Raw genomic sequence first — 23,457 nt, forward strand, 5'->3', positions numbered from 1 at the left:
ACATAGTGTTTGTTGAATAAATAAATGAGAAATGAATCTGTGTGGGCACCTATGTGTGCATCTCTGAGTTGCTTTTTTTTTCTTTCTTCCAGTCGCTGTCTCTACTTGTCTCTGCTTCTCTCTGCATCTGTCTCTTGTACGTGGCGTCTTCCCCTGTCATTTGCCCCCCTCTTTGCTAAATCACAGCCTCTGACGGCTTGTCATACCCACTCTTCATGATTGATGTTCACCTTCTGGATGCAAGCCTCCCTCCTCCGTGAGGGATCACGCTCTCCCTCCCACGTGGAGCTCCTTTGCCAAAGGCCACTGCCCAGCCTGGCTTTCCGGAAGACAGAGCCCAAGTCAGCAACAGCCTCATCTGCCAGTGACAAGAGCCCCTTCTGGGAACCTGAGTTTTGCCTCTCAGCGAGGTGGCGTGGGGACCCCGGCTCAGGATTCACCAATGTCTCCTCCCGCTGCCTTTATCCAATTGCAATAAACTCATCTCTTCTTAGTGGCTCTGGGTGATCCCCTGTCATCCCTGGAGCTCACGAGAATACAGGGTACTTGCATAACCAACCCAAGGTGGCAAATTCTCATTTGCTTCCACCCTCCCGGGGCTAATTGATTTAATCTTGGCAGGCAGAAGAGCCCCGGGCCTGGGAGACCCACTCCCCCCACTGTTGCCCACATGCTACAGTCCTCAGAGCTCGGGGACACCCCCACTCTGAGAACCTGGCCCCAGCCTTTTCTCCGAACTGACTCATCTGGGTGAGGGAGCCCCTCTGGGAAGGCAGATGTTCCCAGTGGGGTCCCTAACATGCGACGACAGGGGCAGTGAGCTACTGACCCTTTCCTTTCGCCATCCCTCCTGCCCCCTACCAAGCAGGCCCTGCCAGGGGGATGTCTGCTGAAGGGGTTGGCACGAGCAGGGAAGGGTCTACATATTCATGCCCTCCCCCTCTGCCATGGTCCTCTGTCAGTCAGGGAGGGGCTCTTAGACCCAGCCAAGCCGCCCCCACAGGGTTGACTCTGAGTCCTTAACCTCATGTCACCAAAGCCAAGGGTCTTCCCTTCCTCTCAGCTGAGTGGTTCTTCTTGGGTGCTAAACCTCAGCGTTCTTGTCTAAAATGGGGATACCAGAAAAAGAAGCGTGCCATCGTCCTTACACCTGCCTTGGCATTCAGGGCCTGGCTTGGTGTGCAGAGCCATGAGCAGGAGAGGATGCCGGCTCAGCCTCCTACCAGCCTTCCCCAGCTGCGCCCCCTCCCCCCCCCTTGCTGAGGCCTTCTCACACTGACACTTCATGGGGGGAGGGGGCGGGCAAGAAAGGGTCTCCTTCCGGCTTTCTCTGCTCTGCCTTTATTCTTTAGGTAATAGTTGCAAGGATCTCAGAGGAAGGAAGAGCAGGAGACCCATTCAGCAGATGGGAAAATGGAGGCCCAGGGGTAAAGGTGGGACTGAGAGGGCACCTGGGGGCTCCTTGGGATGAAGCGACCTGGAGAAGACCAAGGTTGTTTCTGCCACCAGCCTAGAACGTCGCCTGGCTGAGGCACCTCGGTGGCATTAGGAGAAGGTGGGCTGGCAGAAGGCAGGAGGACAGGGTGCCTGACGGGTGACGGGGAGACAGAGTGATGGCTGCGTCTGGACATCCATGTCCCAGCAGCGCCCCAGCCACAGACAGAAACAGTGATCAGGATGTGCCAGCAGCATGCTGAGGGAGGGACCCGGGCAAGCCACCCTCTTCCCCTGCTCAGCATCCTCATGGGTCCCTCGATGACCGAGCCCCCGATGTCACCCCAGTTCTGCCGCCGCTGACTCGGCTTCAGCCACACTCACCTGTCTCTCTGCACTGCTGTCCTTCTTCATCCCTTTAATGAAATCCGTTCTTCCCTTCAAGTGCTGCTCAAACTCTCCCAGGGTCATGTCCCCTTTCTCCGTCAGGACGTGCGGCATGTGGGGCTCTGCAGAGATGAGATCAACTCTTGGCACTTGTCCAAGTGGGAGGGCAAGGCCGGGGGCCTTGGTTTAGGAGGAAGATCTTCATGGAGTGGGGAGGACTCCCAATGTGGGGAGGGGGAGGGAACCCCTGGCTGCCTGGAGTGGCATGGGGTCTCAGGAAGACTCCTCTGTCAGGCAGGGGAGCCTAGTGGCCATGGAGAACTCACATCCTTCTCTGGGCCTCAGTTTACCCATCTGTCAAATGGGGGTGAGACTGGGCTCTGATCTTTTCAGATCCTGACATTTTATGAAGCCTTCAAGAGACAAAAGAATTGTTCTCTGAGGGTTCAGAGCTGCGAGGGTCTCCCTGAGCTTGGGATTTCAAAGGTTACCTGCTCAGCTGGCCTGGGGGCCAAGTTCCCCATTGGGTGGATGAGACCCCCAGGGCCTCTGGAGCTAGAATCCGGCAGGAGGCACTCAATTCCGCCAACTAGAGTCAGGTTTCCAGGAGCCACTATTGCTGGTTTCCTCTCTGCTGCCTGCCCCCCCCCCCCGCCCTCTCCCGGGCTGGCGGCGTATCTCTGCCCCACAGGATCAGCGCCTCCTCCCTCCCACAGGCCTCCCAGGGGCCCCGCCTGGCGCGTAGTACCACTGGGGTGGATGAGGATCTCCACCGGCCGGTCGAAGGTGTGCCTGTTGGCCAAGGTGATAATGATGCTCTTGGCCGAGCGTGCAGATGGGGCAGCATCAGCTCGGATCTCGTGGGTGGGACTCTCCACCCCTGAGTGGCACAGAAACATGGAATAAGCTCAGGAGTCTCAGGAGAAATAGGGGCTCCGTTGGGGACAGGAAGACCCGTGTCAGAGATGAGGGGCTCCTGACCTGCTGTGCAACCATGGACAGGCCTCCTCAATTCCCCCATCTGCAAAATGGGGGCTTAGACTGGTGATGTCTGTGGCCCTTCCTGCCCTGACCTCAGGATCCACTGGGGTCGAAGGGTGGCTTCCTCGTAGTGCACATAAAGAAAGCAAGAGCTCAAGGCTCGATGGCTGGGCGCTCTGTAAATGCCATCACGCTGCTCTGGGAGAACACTCATTGACAAGAAAAACCTTGAGTGGGCTGGGGAGGGGAGCCATCAGAACAATAGTCCCCAACTCTGGTTGCATGTTAGAATCGTCTGGGAGCTCTTAAATATTCCGGTGTTCAGGACACAGCCCAGACCACTGTCATCAGCAGCTCTGGGTGGGATCTGGGTGGTGGGATCTGAAAACCCCCCAGCCGATTTGACTATGCAAGGGAGCCATTGAGGTGGGCATGGGGGCAGCCTTGAAGCCTGTCGTTGGGAGAGGCTCATCTTTGGGCCACACGTTGGGGAGCAGGAAGTGGGGGTCCACGAAGCTCCATGTGCTTCTGGGCGGGTCAGCTTCCCTGCCCTCGCCCTCCTCTCTATCCCTGGCAGCTTTCAGCTGGAAGCCCTCCCCGCCTCCAGGCCTCAGGTCTTTCCGGCCCCGATCCAGGTCTGGGTGGCCCTCTCTCACCTGCGAGCAGGCACGGCCCGCGAATCTCCAGCTGGAAGTTGAACTCGTATTCCATGGGGTTGGACACATCGGTGTCCAGGAGAGTTGCCAGGCACAGCTTGTTCCAGGAGTCCAGGGCCCGGGTGCCGAAGCAATGCTTGTCTTTGCTGGGGAGGTGGCCGAGAGGAGGAGGAGGTGGAAGGAAGGAAGGAAGGAAGGAAGGAAGGAAGGAAGGAAGGAAGCGGCAGGAAGACGGAAGAAGACAGTGAGTCCCAAGTGGCCTAGGCATTCCCTGCAGCCCAGCCCGAAAGGGGGCTGAGGAGCCTCCTCCCACCCCACACCCTTACTCGGCCACGGGACCTGACCCCAGGGAGAGCCTGGACTCCGACATGAGGCCCAACGACTCACGGTGGATGGACCAGGCGCCAGGCCTGGTGCCCCAAAGCATTGGCACCTGTCGTTCTCACCACCTCCCGCAGAAGAGGCATCAGGGCCCCCAGGGCCCCCATTTCCCATATGGGAAAACAGAGGCTCAGCAAGATGTAGCGGCTAACCTAAGCTCCCACAACTAGCACTTGGCAGAGAGCGTGTCCTCGCCGGGTGAGTCTGGCTCCACTCTGAGGACATTCACACAACGTCACACCATGTCTCGGATCCCTGCTCTTCCTTGTGAGCCGGGGGCGCCTTGCCCAAGCCGCTTCTCCAAGTCTGGGTTTTCCATCCATTAAATGCGGATAATAATGACAGTGAGTTGCTCAGTGAGTCACCTGCTGAAGGCTCAAGTTCCCAGGCTCTCTTTCTGGGTCATCCCCCACCTGTCTTTGACCCTACTGTATCCCCCACCCCTCAGGGTCACACCCTCTAAGGTCTTTGTTCTACGTGCTTAATCTGCAGGTCTCCTTGTAAAGCACCCTGTGGTGTGTGTGTGTGTGTGTGTGGCCCATCACTTCCCTTGTTTTGCTCACTGCTGTTTTTTTAAGCTCCGTCCAGGTGTGCTGTGCAAACCAGTCTTTGCTGGGACGCGTGTCACCTGGGGGCATCTGTTATATTGTACTTCTTCTCCCTGCCTCCCTGGGTTAACAGATGACACGGCAGGTCTGCATCCCTTTTGTGGACTTAGGAAACAATGTCTCTGGGGTTCATGGGTCAAAGGACAGCCGCTGTGTTTTACCAGATTGCTTTCCAGGCTGCAAAGTTTCCATTTCTGCCAGCAATGGACAGGAGTCTCCTCCTCTCGGCACCCTCACTAACCCTTGGTATTATTATCTGTTATTCTTATTTTTTCTCATGTCACTCTGTGTGCACAGCTCCGAGGTTCCTGGGGATTTGATGCAGGCTGCTCCTGAGAGCGTGTTTTACTCTGCCTGCTGGAACGGGCAGGGATAAGCTTCTCAGGGCCTCCTGGGCCCCTTGTTCTTCCATCCACCGAGGTCTTGAGTGTCCCCAGCTCCGGTAGGCCCCGTGTCTCAAACACAGAAGACTTGGGGCCAATGTCAGCACGTACAAAGACAGCACACAAGCTGGTGTTCCTGGTCTGAGACTGGCTGGTGCCTCAAGTTTCTGTGCTGTGACAACAGGTGTCCTCACTTAGGCTTCAAGACCTTATACAGTCTGACTCCCCATCATCCCTCTGACCTGTCTCGCACTCTGCTAGATGTTTTAGCCTTCCGGCCGCTCCTCCAACACATCATGCCCGCTGCTGCCTCAGGGCCTTTGCACTTACCCCTCCCGCTGCCCTCTGCACAGAATGTTCTTCCTCCAGCGTATCTCCACCCTCCCTTTCTTCAGATCACGCTTCAAATGTTGCCTAAGCTGTCCTTTCTAGCTAAAATAGCACTCAGTCTATCCTCCCTAGCCTCTACAGCATTTAGCTTCATAGAACTTGCCTAACATATTACATGTTATGGGCTTATTTCTTTATTAACTGTCTGTCCCCCCACCCCCCTTCTGCTGTCAGAATGCCAGCCCCATGAGGACAGCGACCTTGTCTGTCTGGTTTACTGCTGTATATTCCCCGCACGCAGAACGGTGCCTGGCACACAGTAGGTGTTTAATTACTGTTCATGTAGTGACTGAAAATTGCACTCGAGGCTCACTCCACACGGGAAGCTGCCGTAACCCTCCCCCCGGCTCAGCCTGAGGTCGGTGGCATCTAGACATTTGCTGACACTGCTGTCTGTGTCCCGATGGGCACGTGTTCCCGGCTGTCCCGGAGTCCTACCAGGGTGTGTATGAAAGTCCTGGATGTATATGGTACATCTTCACGGATTTCAACTTGGCCCAAAGGTTTGAGACAAGACTTGGCGGGGGGGAGTTAAGCAGTTCAACCGGTCATTAATTGTAAGTGTTATTTTTATGCCAGAGTGGCACAAAGACACTATGGCATAGATTTTAAAAATTCACATGTGAATGATAAAATGTGAGACCTCCAAAGACATCTGAATGCTGCAGGCTGCTTGGCTGCTTGACCGTGGCCTCCTCTCTCCCTGCATGGGAAATGCTCACCCGCCTCAGTCCCCACGGGGTGAGGGGGAAGGGAGGAGCCCCAATTTCAGCAGCAGGTGCCTCAGGCTGTGACCCACCTTCTTTTCCTGTTGGGGGGGGGCACGGCAGAACACAGAGAAACCCTCTTGTCCTGGGCTTGTGGTTTTCCCAGTCCCACCTTCCTAAAACCCCTATTACTGGCTTTTTGTTGCTTTTGGAAGAAATCCAAAGTCAGCCAGGGCTACAGGGTGTCCTAAGTGTCTATAGCCTCATTTCGTGTCACCGAGCTTCAATTCTCTGGGGTCTGTCCTTGCTACCTCAGGGCCTTTGCCCCTGCTGTTCTCACCTACAGGAACTCTCCTGTCGGTGCCCACCTCCTTCTCATCACTCAGCTCCCAGCTGAAATATTGGTCTCCGGAACTTGGAGAAGCCTGGCCTGGCCCCTGGCCTTCCAGGGCGGGTTCCTCTTTCATACTGTCAGCCCTGTCATTGCACTTTTCACATCATTAATTATGCATGCAATACATAAGCAATTACCTACGCATCCGTTACGTTATTAGTTGGATAATGATCTCTCCCCCTAAGTCCCAAAAGGGAAGGAGCCATGTTGGTTGGGCGCCCTCTGTATCCCTAACACCAGTACTAGGGTGCTCAGAAAATGCCTCGAGTGCATTAAAAAATAAAGCCTGGAAATTCGAATCCCAAGCTGTCCAAATACCTGAGCTTCCGGCCAGTAGCAGCACGGGGCATTTCAGGGAGATTATTTAAAAAAAAAATTTTTTTTGTGTTTATTTATTTTTGAGAGAGAGAGAGAGAGAGAGAGAGAGAGAGTGTGAGTGGGGGAGGGGCAGAGAGAGAGGGAGACACAGAATCCCAAGCAGGCTCCAGGCTCCGAGCTGTCAGCACAGGGCCCGTCACGGGGCTCGAACTCACGGACCGCGAGATCGTGACCTGAGCCGAAGTGGACGCTCCACCCACTGAGCCACCCAGGCGACCCTCAGGGAAATTCTTAAGCGAGCAGAAGGGAGCAATTATCCGGGTGGTGGCTACTGTACCACCAAGCCTTGTCTTCTCTCCTCTCTCCCCGGCCCCACACTTCCCCGCCTTCATCCACCGCCTCCCTGCTGCCACCCGAGACTCTGCCCTGGGCTGGGCAGGGCTCCTTACCCTTGGGCCTGTTGGCTGGAGGGGCCAGCGCTCTCGGTGCAGAACTGAGGCACGGTCGGGGCACAGACAGCAGGCAGCAGGACCCGCACAGCCCCGCTGGGCAGCGTGGGGAGCTCCGAGGAAGTGCTGACGAAGATGGTGACGTTCTCCATGGGGACAATGGTCCCCAGGTTGACCACGAACAGGACCCGCTCCAAATCCTCATCCAAAGCCACCTTCCCCGGCGTGCAGGAATGAGGGATGACGGAAACCCCCTCTTGCAGAGTGGTCCCTAAGTGACAGGCCTGGAGTCAGCAGCTATGTGCGTATTATCTCTAGTCCCCTTGAAGTGGGGTAGGTTTGAGAGCCCATTTTGCTGATGGGAATATTGAGGCTTAGCGGCGGGGGTGGGGGTGGGAGGGGTGCAACTCGCCCAAGTTACTAGGCAAGTAACTAACTCTTTGGCCCGGGATCTGAACCCACGTGGGTCCGAGGCCAGGCTGGAGTACTTCCCACTGGCACCCTGCTGGGAGTGGGGGGCTGGGACCCACACAACCCGGACAGAGGCCACGCCCCCATCCGCAGACCCTGCTTCCCCTCAAAGAACCACATTTAAGCATCCCCCCACCTTTGGGGCAGATGCCTTTGTTCATGAATATTGCTGTTGTCTGAGAGGCCCGTTCCCTCGCCCCTACTTGGCCAGCCTCACGCAGCCACCAGCCCCTCCACGAAAGCCTCTCTGGTCCCCAGTCGGACCCTCTTCCCTCCTCGGACGTTACGCAGACCCCTTCTGGCACAGCTGCCTTCCACCTCCTGTTGCGGCTCCCCCGACGCGTGTACAGCTTTTCTTCCAGACTGCGAGCAGCCCTAACAACTTGGAGGCAGCTTGGTGTCTTGCCCACAGTGGGTGCTCATTCGAAGCTTCTTGACTGTCTTAATGATCAGGTGAACAAATGTCACTTTGATCACAGATCCAATGGTAAGAGTCTCTTATGTCACATGATCCTTGGTCTGACTTCAACTCCTGACTTGTCACTAACATGCTGTGTGAACTTGGGCTGAGACAAGTTCAAGTGAGACACTGCATGTAGAGGGCTCACCCCAGGGCTTCCCCTCAGTACATGTTGGGGATGGCTTTCCTTTCCTTTCCTCTCTGGGATTCCTTCCTGGTCGTACTCTCCTACCAGCTCAGACTGCATCTGGGCACCTGCGTGTTTCGTATGTTTCCTAGGTGGTCATGGCCATCGATAGACCCCAGACCTGCCACCCGGCCACCCCAGGGATCCCCCTTTTCTGCACCACCCGGCCTGGGTGTTGCCTGAAGAATATATTCACGGCCTTAACTTCCTCTGAGGTCCTGGGCCATGCTGCGAGGTTACCGCACTCACACTGTCCCCTCAGATGGCACAGGGAGGCTGTGTGGGCCCTCTCTGTGCCTCAGTATCCTCAATAGCAGGCATCCGCAGCCATGATTTGGGTACTTACTCTGTACCAGAGACTGCCGTCTCCACAATCACGTCTCTGTTCGGCTTTGGATGCGTACGATTATTTGTTCCATTTTACGGATGAAGTGTAATTTTTTCTTTAAGCCCATACCATTTGCAACAGGATGGGGAGTCAGACCCTGGTGTGATTCATTCCACAACCTCTGAGCTTAATGGACACGCTGTTCTGCTCTGTAGAGGCAACTTAGCAACGCTTTTGTCGCCTCCTTTGATCCTCACTCTGCTTTTGAGGTGAGAGAACAGGAATGAGGTTCAGAGAAGTAAATTATTAGCCTGAGGGCACACAGGATTCCTGACTCCTAGTTTAGTGCTCTCTCTACCCTATCCCACTGTTGTCCTTTCAGACTGCTTGAGACCCCAGCCAGACCCAGGCCCTGCCACGGCCCTTCCGTCCTCCTCACCTGTGACATTTGTGGCTCGGATGCGGGTGCCATCAAAGTGGCTGCTATCCATCTTGGCTTTGTCCTTGATCTGTACTGTCACGACACGGTCGGCAATGACCGCCTCAAAGCCGATCACTGTGGTGTATTCATCCAGTGGGTACACAAAGAGGCCTGCCAGGGAAGGGCCCAGCATCACGGAGGGTCCCAGCCCCACCCTGCATCAGCATCACGGAGGGCACCCAAGCCTTTGACCTGCCAGATCGATGGTTGGTTCTCACTGTCACAGAGAGGGTGCCAGAGGACTCTGGCTGGGACCTTGTGGCTCTGGAGCCACGCAGGCAAGTGCAGCAGAGGAACTGTGGGAACAGTGGGGCGACTGGAAAAGGGACATCTGCTCCCTGTCCCAGCTGACTGTGCAGGCACATGAGACCCATGTGGCCAGGGCTTTTGAGTTTTCAAGACACAGTGGAAATCTGGATTTTTATGTGACCTATTCTGCATGCTGGGACACTGGAGGAAGAAGAACCTTAGAACTAAGGTTCTAATCCAGTCCCTACCACCTCTCTTCGCCTGGTGATTTTGGATAAGACATTTAGCTTCTCTAAGCCTCCCAGCCCCATCTGTAAAATGGGCTCAGTAGAGCCAAACTCATGAGGTTGTCATGCAAATGGAAAAAGTAGCCACCATTTATTGAGTTATGTGCCCCAGAGTGTGTGCCCCGTGTGTTTAGACCTTAGTGCCTCCCAGACTCTAAGAGCACATGAGTCACCCTGGGGGTCTTGTTAAAAGGCAGATTCTGATTCAGTAGAGGGATCAAGGCTATATCTCATTTAACATGGCCACGAACACCAGGGCGGCGCAATGCCTGGCTGATGGTGAGCCTACCCCGGCTCCCATCCCTCTGAGCCTCAGTTTCCTCATCTACGAAATGGGCAGAGGCTGGTTCTTCCCACACGTGGCATGCCAAAGGACCATCCTGACATTGGCCCGTCGTTTAGTCTCCTGGGTCCCCAGCAAGTTCTGTTTTGTCACCCTCTGGAGATTTTCCTAAACAGATGACCAGGGTGAGCCACGCCTAAGAGTGGGAGCTCCTGGGTTTGCATGGAGTCTTGACGACTCTCCTGCTGTGGGGCTCCCTGAGAAAGTTGGGTCTGGCCATTTGATGCGGGTGGGCATGCCCATGTGGGACACAGGCAGTCCTGGGACAGCTGGTGGGGGTTGACCCCAAAGCCCGACCTGATTTGCTACTGGCTCTGACGCCTCTGGGGGCAGAAATGTCATTCTTATTTCTCAGATGGGGAAACTGAGACTCGGAGAAGTTACATGACTTGCCCTACGTCCATCGGCTTGTGTGTGTCAAAGTGAGGAAAAAACGTTGAGAGCAGGGTGGCCCTGGGGCAGCCATAACACGGGTCCTCACCTTGAAAGGGCTGGGCTTCCAGGTTGCCATAGGTGAGAGAGGCCGTCAGCCCCAGCGCGTAGCCACTGACGAAGGAGGTGACATCGGAGGCGGTGAGGGGCAGGGCTGCCCCTGTGAGCTGGTTCAGCAGCCCAGGCATCCCGCTGGCTACTCAGCCTTCAGACCCTGCAAGAAAGAGACAGGAAGGACAGGAAGTGGGGAAACCCCACCCCCACCCCTTCCCAACCCAGTTCTCCACTTCAGCCCCCACAGGCGGCCAGCACACTATTCTCTCCATGTTCTCCACACGCTTCCCGGGTGGTGACCCCTGCTATCTCTCAAGCACCCCTGAGAGAAGTGGGAATTTCATTTCCCTCCATGTCACAGCAGGGAAACTGAGGCCTGAAGACAGGTGACCCGCTTGGGCTTACTCAGCGAGATGGGGCACAATCGGGGCTGGAGTCCAAGCAGGCTCACGGCCAAGCTGGAATCCTCCCCGGCAGACGGTGCTCCCCTAACTCTGGATGGGAGTCCGGGGCCTTGGGCTCTGACCCATAATCTCTGTCAGTCCCATGTCAGTCCCATAATCTCTGAGCTGAGGCTGCTTCCTGTGCAGCATGAGGGAACTGAAATCGCTCACCGCATCCCCCCTTCTCTGATTTCAGGGGGTGTCTGAAATGAATCTGCCCACCACCAGCAGCCCGGGGTTGTGAGGGGAGTGAGGAACACCCCCAAAAGAGACTCAGGTGAAAGGGGCCACCCCCCCTCCAGGTGTGCAGGTCAAAAGCCTGGGAGTGATTCCTGGCAACTCTTTTTCAGCACCTCCCATCCCCAGGCCATGGCCAAGGCTTGTGATTTACCTCTGGAAAAGCGGTGGCATCCATCGTGCCTTCGCCTCCCTGACACCTGCACCCTCATTCCAGCCACCACCGCGTCTGTCTGGACCGAGGTGCCCCATTGGCCTCTTGAATCTACTGTCACCGCCCCCTCCAGCCATTTCTCTACTCAGTGGCCACGCCCCCATAGCAAAGCACCAGTTGGTTTGGTCTCTTTCCCCTACCACCCTGCTCCTGGGGCAGAGACAGAAACCCTTAGGCCCGCCTAGGGCCTGTGCAGTCTGGCCCTGCTGACCTCTCCCGCTGGTCAGTCACCACGTCTGCACCCAGGCTTTGGGACTCTCCCAGGCTTCCAGTCCATTCCTCAGAGGTATCCTGTGACCTCCCACCTTTGTTCTGCTGTTCACCCCCTGGAAGGTTCACCCCACCACCTTTAAACTAGTAACCTCCTGGGGCACTTGGGTGGCTCAGTCAGTTAAGCCTCTGACTTCGGCTCGGGTCAAGGTCTTGTGGTCTGTGGGTTCGAGCCCCGCCTTGGGCTTGGAGCCTGGAGCCTGCTTGGAATTGTGTCTCCCTCTGTCTCTGCCCCTCTCCCGCTTGTGCTCTCTCTCTCTCTCAAAAATAAATAAACATAAAAAAAAAAAAAAAACTAGTCACCTCCTTCTTGTCCTTCAGTGTCAGCGGAGGGTTGCCCCACAGGGAAGTGACACCACCTGTGCCCAGCGTCCTTCATTCGTCTGCCTCCGCAGAGACAAGTCTCTTTCCCTGAGAGCAAATGTATCCATTTGCAGGGATACATTTTGTTGTGTGACGTTATTTTGTTGCTGTCTGTCATCCCATTTACAGTGTGTGCTCCTGGAGGGATAGGCCGTGTCTCTTTGTGCTTCCTATTGTACCCTCAGTGCTGATTAAACCGATATGAGAACGGATGACTGTCGTCACTCCATCGCGAAGGACCGAGCACTTCACGGGGCAGTGATGTGTCCATTATCTACTGGGCTCCCAGGACCCTCCTGGGTAATCCCTGGGCTTGAAGGGTGGGGTGGGAACGGGAAGTGCCAGAAGCCGAGCTCTCCAACCAGCCTGACGGCAGGGCCCGGGCGGTGGACGGATCGGGACTGCACGGTGGCCGGCTGACAGTGAAGCTTCTTGTCCTCCCGCTTTTATGTAATTTGACCTTAAATAAAAGAACCTGGGGCATTGTCTGTTGGGGAATTGCCCTCGACAGGCCCCCTGGGAAAAGAACTATTGGGGAAAGAAAATAAGGTTCCACAAGGAAATTGCGTGGCCCTACATTTAACCCTTGCCACCCCCTATAAAGACTCCTCTACCTAAAGGAAGGATAGCCCCATATATCTCCCAGCCAAGGAGAGACAAATGGAGTTGAAAGCCCCACTCCGGCAACAAAGGAGTGTATCTATGGGCACAAGTTACTCCAACCCCTAGGCCCACTTGGCCCCCAGGAGGCATTCCAGATGATGATTGAACCTAGTTGGTTAAGGTGCAGAATGGTTCATAAGTTCCTAGGTGCATGGTCTCTCTGAGAATGCCTAAGGCGTGGGTTCCTAAGGCCCTCTTGGCCCCCTCCTGGCACCTCAGACCGAGGCGAACACTCTTGTTCTTCAAACCACAAGTGGTTCAGGGAAACAACTAAGAGGTCATGTCCCTGTAACTGTCCCACTTGAGATGTTGAGAGATAGATGACCTTTCATGAAAACAGCAAAGCAAATGCTTTATAGATTATAAACATAGATACGTCATGAAAATAATGTAAGAAATTAATCAATAAGCAAAGGGCAGGAGGGAGCATTATGAGAAAATAACCATGTTATTCCTTAAAGGGTGATCACACACAGGAACATTTTAGAATTAGGTAAAGCCCAGAAAACATAGATGACGCACGCTACAAGGAAATTGCTAGCAAATATAATGCCACGTTTGCCACGATAAAGCGGCCAGTCCAACACACTGCTGTGGTCTGTGTCCACTTTTATTTTTGTTTTATTTTCTTTTCACTTTTTCGCTGACGCCGTTCATCCTTCGGGAACCCCTGGTCCTGCAGGAGCTGGACTCCGGCAGGGAAGCAAAGTCAAAGGGTGGGGAATACAAATTTGAGGTCAAGTTCAAGGCAGGTTTTCCTCCCTGTGGAGCGCGAGCCAAGCAAAGCCCGATCGACGCGTGCTACTGCGCTGCCTTTTCCCAAGGAAGGGAACTCTTCCCCTGCAAGCCTTCCTCATGGCCCTGCGTGGCTCCTCCGGGGCTCCCGCCCTCTCTGCCCAGCAACAGCGTCTTTATAATTATGTTCTCTCTTGTGGTTCCGGCCCAGACGCCTCTCAGCCCTGCCTTATCGAGGCAGGCTGACTGACGGCAGGAGGCAGATAAGGAGCCAGGAGGGAGCTGCTGGATCCCCAGCCACCCTCTCTCAGGAATGTTCTCTGTCCTGGTGGCCTGAGCAAAGCCTCACCACTCCCAGGGGTAGAACACGGTGGCGGGGTTCATTTCCTGAGCCGTCTCAGCTGCCACCCACACTCCCTCCCTCCTCCTCCTCAGCCCGGTTCCCTCCTGGCCAGAATATTTGGACTTCAGCTTCAGTCCATCCTGGGGTGGAGTTTGGCCAAGGACATCTTCCCACACAGTCCCTGGTGCCCGTCCCGGGGGCACCTTGCCCTGGAAGGGAGGCTTGGATGACAGTGATGGTGATAACAGGGGGCAGACTCACTCAGAACTCACCCCTTTAACAATATCAATACCTTCTCTTCTCAGGAAGAGAGAACTTGAGATTCCTTGGGGCCTAAACAATGCATATTTTTCATGAATTCATCCAGCATTAATAAGCACTTGTTGTATTCAAGGCCCCGAATTAGCCACTGGGGGCACATGAGACACAGCTCTGTCCTTAAGGAGCTTAGATTCCCATGATTCAGCACTTACGATACAACACCCAGGGCTCGTCCCAACAAGTGGAATCTACTCCCGAAGCCAAGAGCACACTGTATACACCGTATGTTAGCTAAACTTGATGATAAATTATATTAGGAAAAAAACAAAATAAAAAATAATTACAATTGTGAAAAAAAAGGAGCTTAGAATCTCGTGGAGGGGAGCTCTGTCGAACATCGAAATTGCAGAGGGGCTCCTGGCTGGCACATCACCAGCACCATGAAGATTACATTGCGTAATGTATGAAAAGTACCCAGTACCATGCCTGGCATATACTAGGTGCTCAATAAATATTTACGCAGGGAAATGAATGAATGAACGTCGGCTGCTTCCCAAGGACACGAACTTTCAGTGATCACCCAGGTGCCGGGGAGACCGTGGGAGACAAGCCAGGTGTGAGACATAAATTAATAGGAGAGACACATATTAAATAAAGCTGCAAGCCAACAGACTCACAATCCGACCCCTTCTTGTCACCTTCCCCTGCTGCCACCTTCTTGTAGTCCAACAGTCTATCCCCAGTGGAGCAGACAGAGTGATGCCTTGAAGCCGTGATCCAGTCACGTGACTTGATGGCACAGCCCTCTTGACGGCTCCCCGCATGCCTCCAGGCCCCCCAGGCCTGCTTCCTTCTTCCCATTGAAGACATGACATCCTTCCAGCTCTTCTCCTGGCTGTGCTCTTTTGCAATGGCTGTTCCACACCCAGGAATGCTTTCCCTTAGACATTCCTGTGGCTCGTTCCTTCGCTCTTTCAAGTCTTTGCTCAAAGGGGACTTGTTCGTGGAAGCTTACCCTTAGACTGGCGACCTGTTCGTCCGTCTTCAAGTTCAATCCCTCAACCTACGTTTCATTTATATTTCCCGTAGCATGCACCACTATAATATGATGTAATACAATCTATGCATTACGTTTGCTGCTTATAATCTACTTTCCCTGCACAAAGGCAAGGATTGGGGTCTGTTTTTCTCACTGATATATCCCAAGTGTCTTGAATAGTGCTTGCACCAATGGTAGGTGGTGAATAAATATTTGTTGAATGGATCAATCAACTTGTAGTCATAATGTCAGGCTGGCCATTTCGGGGTTCCTCAGCTCTCCCAGCTGAGGGAGAGATGTCTTCTGACCACCAGGCCCAGAGCAGCACCTCAGAGAAGATATTGATGCTAAATCCATTAGACTCTCATCTCAGTGTTTGTATCAGGGCCCCAGATACACCCTCGTTGGTGGCACCAAGGTCCCGCCATCTTGGAGCTCGCCCATCGGTCCATAGTGGATGCTGCTTTCCTGTGTCCCTGAGCCAGCCTCTGGCCACCTCCCATCCCTCAAGCCCACCACAGTGCCTTCTGCGGCTACCACTCTGGAGCCAGCAGGCCCCCTGTATTCTGGGGCTCTCCTGGGATTTTCTCAGAGTCCTTGGCCAAGGACCTTGCTTCCCCTGCAGCCCTAGACAGGAAGGACTGCCTACTCCTTGTCACCCCTCAGTGTCAAGGGTGGGACAGTGGCCTCCTTGGCCTCAGCCGCTGCTCCAAAACCACCATTTTGCTTCTGCCTATAAAACCCCTTCTCCGTGGTGGTGGTTGGGGTCACTGTTTCCTTTTGACTCCGTACCCGCCCATTGCTTGCCATTCCCAAGGTCCTGATCTCTCCCTTCTTTTAGCAAACACTTGGCACCTGGCTCCCATCTTCCTCTGCTCCCCAAACCCTGCCATCAACCAGGTGACTTTAGCATCCACGGGTGTGGTGCATCTCCCGGCCCTTTTATCTCCTGACCCCTGCACCTCAGTAACCTTTGCTTCTGCTCCAGCTCAGCTGGTGACTTCCACTCCCACACCTTGAGCTTGACATACCACCCATGTGTGCCCCATCTCCAAAACCACGCAGGCAGCCACATAGGTTGTTCTAAAAACCTCCAAATCTTGGCACGTCTGAGCCCTCTTTTCCTTGCGTTCTCCTTAGCACTTATCACCATACTGTATATTCTTCTTATTAATAGTCTCGTTCGACATGTCTCCCCAGCTCTCCAGGGTGTAATCCCCAATGAGGGCGAGGGTTTTGTTTCAGTCCGTTCACTGCTGCATCCACGACCAAGAGAATAATGCCTGGGTATCGTAGATGTTCAATAAATATATTTGTTTTTGAATGAATGAAACATCACTCCATGGACTTTTTCTATAAAATTTGGCAACAGCCCTCAGCGGTAGGTATACGCTTAGTATCCCCATTTTATAGATGAAAACACCAATCTCAGAGAGGCGAGGTAGACTGTCCAAGGCCACACAGCCAGAAGGTAAGGGGGCTGATTGCTGAACCCAGGCAGAAGGACCGCAGAGCCATGCGCTTAGCCTTGCGGCTGCACTGCCTCCTGCTTCACCTTCTCCTGGGCTGGGCCATCTCTCTCCATGCGTCTCTTGCCAGCCTCCTCTCCCCTCCATTTCTACTGCTGCTGCTTCCTTATTCTGCCCTGGACCATCTCTACCCTCCCTTCCAGTTCACTCTGTCACCTCGGGTGCACACACACACACACACACACACACACCAGCCTTCTTTTCCCCTGGGCTTAATGGCTCCCCATTGCTCTCGTCTGATAGGGCAGGTCAAACTCTTAGCCTTCCGCCCAGGGCTCTTCCCCATTTGGGTCCCCATCTCTGTCCAGTGTCACCTCCTGCCGAGTTCTCCATCACTGTGTCTCAACCACGCCAACCTTCTCACTGTGCCCTGAACCGACCAGGTTCTTTCTCACCCTTGGGCCTTTCCCCGGAATGATGGTTGCTTTCTTTTCGCCTTTCAAAGTGCTGTTCAGCATTCGAAGCCCTGTTTCACTGTCACCTCCTCTCTGAAGCCCCCCACCCCAACATCCTGGCCCATCAGACACGCCCTTCTCGGGGCCTCCACGGCCTCTGAGCACTTGTCTGACACATCTCTCATCTGGACGGACTAGAACTGCCCGTCGGTAATGCTTGTTGACCCCAAGTGCTGTACGAACAGGGCGCACCTCCTTCTCTGCCTGTGTCCTAGCTTCCTGCACAGGGCTCAGTTCAGAGGAGGGCCTCTAAATGGGGCTACCAGGTTCTAGTGCTTTGTAATCCTTGCTAAAGCTCACACCCACCCTCACTTTATGGGTGAGGGGAATGAGGTGCAGAGGGGAAGTCTGGAAGCATGTTGGTGAGCGGTCAGGCTGGGTGGGTGGTCAAGCAGCCTTCCACCGGCCAATGCCTGTCCTTTTCTTCCCCAGTTGCTTCCCAGTCCATGTTGAGCACAGGAGAGGCTGGCAAGGGAGGGAGGGTGAGGAGGAGGGAGCACAAGGAGCCTGGGGGACCGGGCTTCAGAACACCGGGCTTCCCCTGGCTGTGATGCCTCTCAAGCTGCTGCTGTGATCCTGACCACCATGAGCTCAGCAGGCCCCTGCATACCAGCCCCCCGCCCCAGCTGCGGGCCCCAGAAGATGCCTCTGGGGAGGCTGTGGTCTGGGCCCCAGTTGTCCCGGAATCACTTGGCATGCAGCGTTCTAGGCTGAGAACACTCTGGGCCATCAAGAACCTGCAGCAGGTGGCGTGAGTTGGTTTACATGTGATGTGGGGACATGTGCAGGGAAAGGAACTGGGAGAAGAGAGTGCGGGGTCCCTGCTTGTCTTCAGTCATCATGACAGGCTGGGGAACGCCTGCATCAGGGTCCTGGGGTACAGGAGAGGGGCCTCCCGCTCACTTGCCAGAAAGGGATTGGAAAGTGGGGGTTGCTTGTGGGGTAGCAGCCGGGTCCTAGGATCCAGAGCATTGCCTGGGTTAGTGTCCGAGATGGCCACTCCCTGGTGGCCTGGGGCCAGTTACTCAGCTGGGCTCTGCCGCTTATATATCGTGTGACCTTGAGCCCCTTACTTAACCTCTTTGTGCCTTAGCTTTTGCATCTATAAAATGGGACCATGATGGTGCCCACCTCCTTAGAAACTGGATGGATAAAGGAGACGATGTCTATGAGTGGTGGGCAGGAAGCTGGCGGGTCCTGAGGAGGCTGGAGGCTTCTCTTCCAGGCCTTTTTTCCATAGAGTCTCCTTGCAAGGCCCCCTTCCTGGACTGGGTGAGCTTGCACAGTCATCAAGCTCGCACAGCTGGGAAGATCCCCGGGTCCCGACCCAAGCGCCCACCTCTGGTTGTGACCTTGGAGCCAGAACGTGCCCTGTTCCCTTTCTTCCCTAGCTCATATTGTTCCAGAGACAGCATGGCAGGCCTTCTTTCTCCACCTGGAAGGCCGTTCTGGAGACCTCTCCCTTTCCCCCTGGTCAGGTGCCCCCAGATTGTGTCCACGGGGTCGGAGCTTCCCAGCTCCGTGGTCTCAGCCAGGCCTGGGCCAGGCACAGACTGTGAACCCACCAAGCAGTTCTGGCCTTGCCACCCTGCCCACTCACCTTGGGCTGGGGGTCCTCATCGTATTTCCTGTCACCAACTGTCTAGGAAGTCTATGCTTTCATGCCCCTGCTGGGAGCCTGTCCTCCAAGGACCGCCCCACACACAGATGAGCCCCAGTATTCCCTTCAAAGCTGGGGCAGAGTCGATGGGTTCTCAGGCCCCGCTGATTGTCCTAAGCTTCTAGAATTCTGGGGTTCTCACAGGCTGGTCTCCTTCTCTACACCTCCCCCCTTGGGCCCACACCTATGGTCCTGAACTGCCCCCCACCCCCCCCGCCCACCACCCACCCCAGCCAGGAGGCTGCCAGCTCCTGGCACTGGAGGCAAGGACTATCTCCCCCACCGTCTGGCCCACAGTGGGTGCTCAGCGATGGCCTGAATGGATGGATGGCGTGTGCTCTATCTACCCAATGAATGAATGAATGAGTGAATAATGAATGAAAAATAATGAATGAATGAATAAATAAATAGGATAGAGTGTATCAGGGGTGGGAATAGGCCTCGGCCACGGGTTCATTTAAAGCAGCTAACAGTGAGAGAAATCCCTCTATTTCAACCCAAAGCCTGTAGGATTCCATCCCAGAGCCAGCCGTGGTCTCCCGTTGGGGTGGGGAGTCGGGGCTAATCAGGACAGAGGGCACCCCGGCCTCTCAGTGCTTGGTGTTCCTGCCCTGCCGGGAGACCTGGAGTCCCGCCAGTCCGGATGTCCAGGGCAGTCAGCCCTGCAGGTGGCTGAGGCCCAAGCCGCCCACGGCTGCAGAGGCTTCCGGCTAAGAGGCTGCGACCGTGCCTACTGCAGGAGGGAGAAATAGACATAACTAAGCCAAAAACTGCGTGTCCCCCAAGCCCTCCATGAGGGCTGTCGGGTTTCCGAAAAGAGTCTTTGTTGTGTACCATTAAGGTGACGGTGGGAATACTTGTGAACAGGTGCCGGATGCCCGTTTTCTGGGGGCCCCGTGAGGCTCCAGCCCTGGAGTCTCTGCCCACGGAGGACCGTTCAGACACGAGCCACCACACCGCTGGGAAAACTGGACTCCGTGTACACGGATTCGGTTTCTGCCCATCTTTCCAGGGCCGCACGTGCAAGGCGAGCCCCCTGTGCTGAGCAACCAGCATCCCTGCGGCCCATGAAAGGTACTAACCGAACAGTTGTGGCCTTGGCCTTCTCCATGCCTCCCTGTTGTTAAGGGGCTCACGGAACAACCGCGCCGGGAAAGGGCCATTTTAGAATCCACCCCCCGGGCATTTCCTTTCTAGAACTGCTGTCTGGCACTGGGGGCTCCTAGGAAGTTGAAGAGGCACCCTTGGACCGTGCCTCCCCCAGACACTTCTAAGGGTGGAATAACAGGCTGGGAACTTACTTCCTGCTTCTGGAAGCTGCCTTGCCTCTTCCTTTCCAAGTCTTTCCCACAGAAACTCAGTATTGCCCTCTGTGTAATGGGCATGTACCGTGGCGATTTATCTCCCAGGGCTCCAGCAAGGATTACAAGTGAGACACTGCATGTAGAGGGCTCACCCCAGGGCTTCCCCTCAGTACATGTTGGGGATGGCTTTCCTTTCCTTTCCTCTCTGGGATTCCTTTCTGGTCTTACTCTCCCACAAGCTCAGACTGCATCTGGGCACCTGCGTGTTTCGTATGTCTCCTTGGTGGTCATGGCCATCGATAGACCCCAGACCTGCCACCCGGCCACCCCAGGGACCCCCCTTTTCTGCACCACCCGGCCTGGGTGTTGCCTGAAGAATATATTCACGGCCTTAACTTCCTCTGAGGTCCTGGGCCATGCTGCGAGGTTACCGCACTCACGCTGTCCCCTCAGATGGCACAGGGAGGCTGTGTGGGCTGACACAGGGTCCCCAGGCCCAGGTGCCCGTTCTGCCAACCACTCCATATGGGCCCCGGACCGGGACCCTGCAATCACACATGCTGCCAGCATCCATCGCGTGGGCCCCACACACAGTACACCTAGTGGGACACAAAGATGGGTGGGTGGCTGGCTTAGTGTCTGTCTTTGTCCCACTTGCCCAGCGGTAGGGACCCAAGCTGTCTTGTTCCTTGTTCTATTCCCCAGCACATGAAAGAAGTCTTTAAAAATAATAACAGCTAATACGTACGGAGCAATTAATATCCACCAGGCGTTATTCTAAATGCTTTTCATGCGTTAGCTCAGGGAACCCTCAGGACGACCCTGTGAAGTAGGCATGACCGTTATTCCCATTTTGCAGATGATGAAACTGAGGCCCAGAGTGCTTACATCCCCTGCCCAAGTGCTACTCTCCTAAGCGGTGGAGCTGGGATTTGGACTCTTCACTTTATAGGAGAGGAAACCAAGGCCCAGAGAGGTTAAGGGAATCTCAAGGTCACACAGCACGCTAGCGGCACAGTCCGGATTTGAACCCAAGCCTTCCGGTTCCAGAACGTGGGTTCTTAACTGTGTCGTTCTGCAGCCTCCCAGTCAGATCCAGGTGCCAAGGCCCAGGGAGGGCGCCTGAGAGCCTGCTTGCTATTCTAGAGGCTGTCATCCTCGGCACCAAGCGGCCAGGTTCCACGCCACACTGGCTCCCACCCTTCTGGGGCTCCTTCCCCAGGCTTCGAGCAGCAATGTCGGATCTGCATCATGCCCTCCTCCTACAGAGTCGGCATATTTGAGGCAGCTCCCGCTGGGAAATCATCTGAGCTAACAGGCAAACAACACAGCGGATGCGCACAGAGGCCTCCAAATGGGTCTCAGGGGGGCGGGGAGGCGGACAGTGCGGGAGAGACTCTGGAAGGTTTGCTGTGTCCCTTTTCCTGGGAGGGCTCCAGGTGGTGAGGAGCCAGCGGAAGGCTAATAGGGAGTGGGGAGGCGGTGAAAGGAGCTGGGTCCAGGATACAGAGTCCCCACTGCCAACCAGGCTTAAGGAGATAGGATTTAGAGGCTCCCGACACTTATCACAAACTGTTCCTGAATCAGGCACTGCGCTAAGCAGTTTATGTGGATTAGCACACTGATTCCTCATGAGCCTGTAGCACTTCTTTTTTTTCTTTCTTTCTTTCTTTCTTTCTTTTTTTTTTTCTGCAGATGATCTGGGTGAACACAAGGGGAGCTAAGAAACTGGCCCAAGGTCACAAAGCTAGTAAGTAACAGGTCTGGGACAGGAAGTCTGGCAGTCTCTTTCTGGCGCCTCTGTGTCTCTCACTGTGCCATCATGGAGTCCGTCCTAACAATATCCCTCACGTTCAGAGGCAAAGGAAAAGCCCTCTCAGAGTGCCAGGTACAAAGCGGGTTGTCAGTACCAGAGATTAACCCAGCTGGGGACGAGAAAGCAGGGAGAGGAGGCCAGCAGCAGAGCCCCCCACCCCGGTCAGCCAGCCTGAAGGTCAAGAGCTCAGGCTCTAGAGTCTCAACAGTTAGGCTCAAAGCCAGGCTCTGACTCGTACCTCTGAGTGACAAGGACAGGTTTCCTCATGTCTCTGAGCCTCAGTTTTCTGATCTGTGAAAAGGGCACAGTAGCAGGTCTGCTTTCGAGTGCTGTCATGAGGCAGTGAAGCAATGCGTGTGAAACACTGAGCCCAGTGCCCGGCCCAGAGTAAGTGCTTCCTGTGTCTGCACAGGTACGTATCATGGCTGGCCTGGAGCCATGTGAGGAAGACAGGGCTGGCTCTTGAAGGTGAGTGGGCAGCTTTGGCCTTGCGGGGGAAGATGGGGTGAGGGGCAAACCGGGTCAAGGTCAGACCTCCCGACAGGCTCTTGAAGAATCTCTTAGAAAACCCTTCAAGGTTCAAAGAATTGAAAATGATGGGGGCTCAGTCGGTTAAGCATCCGACTTCAGCTCAGGTCATGATCTCGCGGTCCGTGAGTTCAAGCCCTGCGTCAGGCTCTATGCTGACAGCTCGGAGCCTGGAGCCTGCTTTGGAGTCTGTGTCTCCCTCTCTCTCTGCCTGTCCCCCACTCTCTCTCTCTCTCAAAAATAAACATTAAAAAAATTTTTTAAAAGAAAATGATGGAGTTTACAGTAGTGAGGGCGTTCTAGTCTCTGACCAATTTACCCTTTTAAATCTACCATTGTTCCATAAGAGTATGAATAATGAGCATCGAGCCTTATATGGAGTGATTTATAATATACTTTCACATCTGTGAATTAAATTGGAGCTTTGTGAGTTGGGGCAAAATAAAGATTATTATACCCATTTTAAGGATCAGGGACTGAGGCTCAGAGGGGGAAGTAACACAGGGGAATAGGAGCTCCTATGGCAGAGCTTTCTCTATGCTATGGGCTGAAGGTCTGTGTCCCCGCAAATTCAAAGCCCTAATCCCCAGTGTGACGGTATTTGGAGATGAGGCATTTGGAAGGTAATTAGATGTGGATGAGGTCATAAGTGTGGAACCCCTTGATGGAATTAGATGAAAAGAGGAAGAAGCCAGAACTCTCTCTTTCTCCTCACCATGTGAGGACACAGCACCGCTGTCTGTAAACCAGGAAGAGGGCCCTTACCAAGGAGCCAACCATGCTGGCATCCTGATCTCAGACTTCTGGCCTCCAGAACTGTGAGAAGTAAATTGCTGTTTGAGCTACGCATTCTAGGGTACCCTTGGTAAAGCAGCCTGAGCTGACTGAGACACTATGAAGGCTCTCCACCTGCTTTGCTAGGCTGGGCTTCAGGGTTGGCAGAAGATGAGTCCACTGGCCGTGAGGTATTCAGTGGCCAGGGCTGGGGGCTAAGATACCCAAAGGGATTCAACCCAAGATAACTCTTCTTCTTCCCCCCATTTTCTGTTTGCATTCTCATAAAGGCTATGATGCTCCTCTCTGAAGAAGCCCACATGTGATCTTCACATTGTTGGGCAGACTTTTCCAGTTCTCTGGGCACTTGGTAGGCTGTCTTCTAGAAGGTATGGCTGTGTGTCTTGTTAGGACCAATGAACTGAGTGGAAGGGAGGTGTGTC

At 54.7% G+C, this 23,457-nt stretch overlaps 1 protein-coding gene across 2 annotated transcripts in view; it reads right to left on the reverse strand.

The window, feature by feature from the left end:
* The window catches only part of VWA5B1 (von Willebrand factor A domain containing 5B1), a 59,915-nt gene that overhangs the window by 30,954 nt on the left and 5,504 nt on the right, over nucleotides 1–23,457 (reverse strand). The window contains exons 2-7 of one of the 2 annotated variants that reach the window (XM_019461612.2): nucleotides 10,376–10,540; nucleotides 8,974–9,126; nucleotides 7,089–7,359; nucleotides 3,459–3,604; nucleotides 2,570–2,701; nucleotides 1,819–1,943 (exon numbers count right to left, since the gene is read on the reverse strand). In XM_019461612.2, the coding sequence (XP_019317157.2) occupies nucleotides 1,819–1,943; nucleotides 2,570–2,701; nucleotides 3,459–3,604; nucleotides 7,089–7,359; nucleotides 8,974–9,126; nucleotides 10,376–10,514 (966 nt within the window). In that variant the 5' untranslated portion in view covers nucleotides 10,515–10,540. Of the gene's footprint in view, nucleotides 1–1,818; nucleotides 1,944–2,569; nucleotides 2,702–3,458; nucleotides 3,605–7,088; nucleotides 7,360–8,552; nucleotides 8,793–8,973; nucleotides 9,127–10,375; nucleotides 10,541–23,457 lie in introns of those variants that run through there. The other variant, XM_053898893.1, reaches the window with a different exon arrangement.

The sequence above is a fragment of the Panthera pardus genome, unplaced genomic scaffold, assembly GCF_024362965.1.
Source record: "Panthera pardus isolate Hobbes unplaced genomic scaffold, ASM2436296v1 HiC_scaffold_11, whole genome shotgun sequence".
NCBI classification, from domain to species: Eukaryota; Metazoa; Chordata; class Mammalia; order Carnivora; family Felidae; genus Panthera; species Panthera pardus.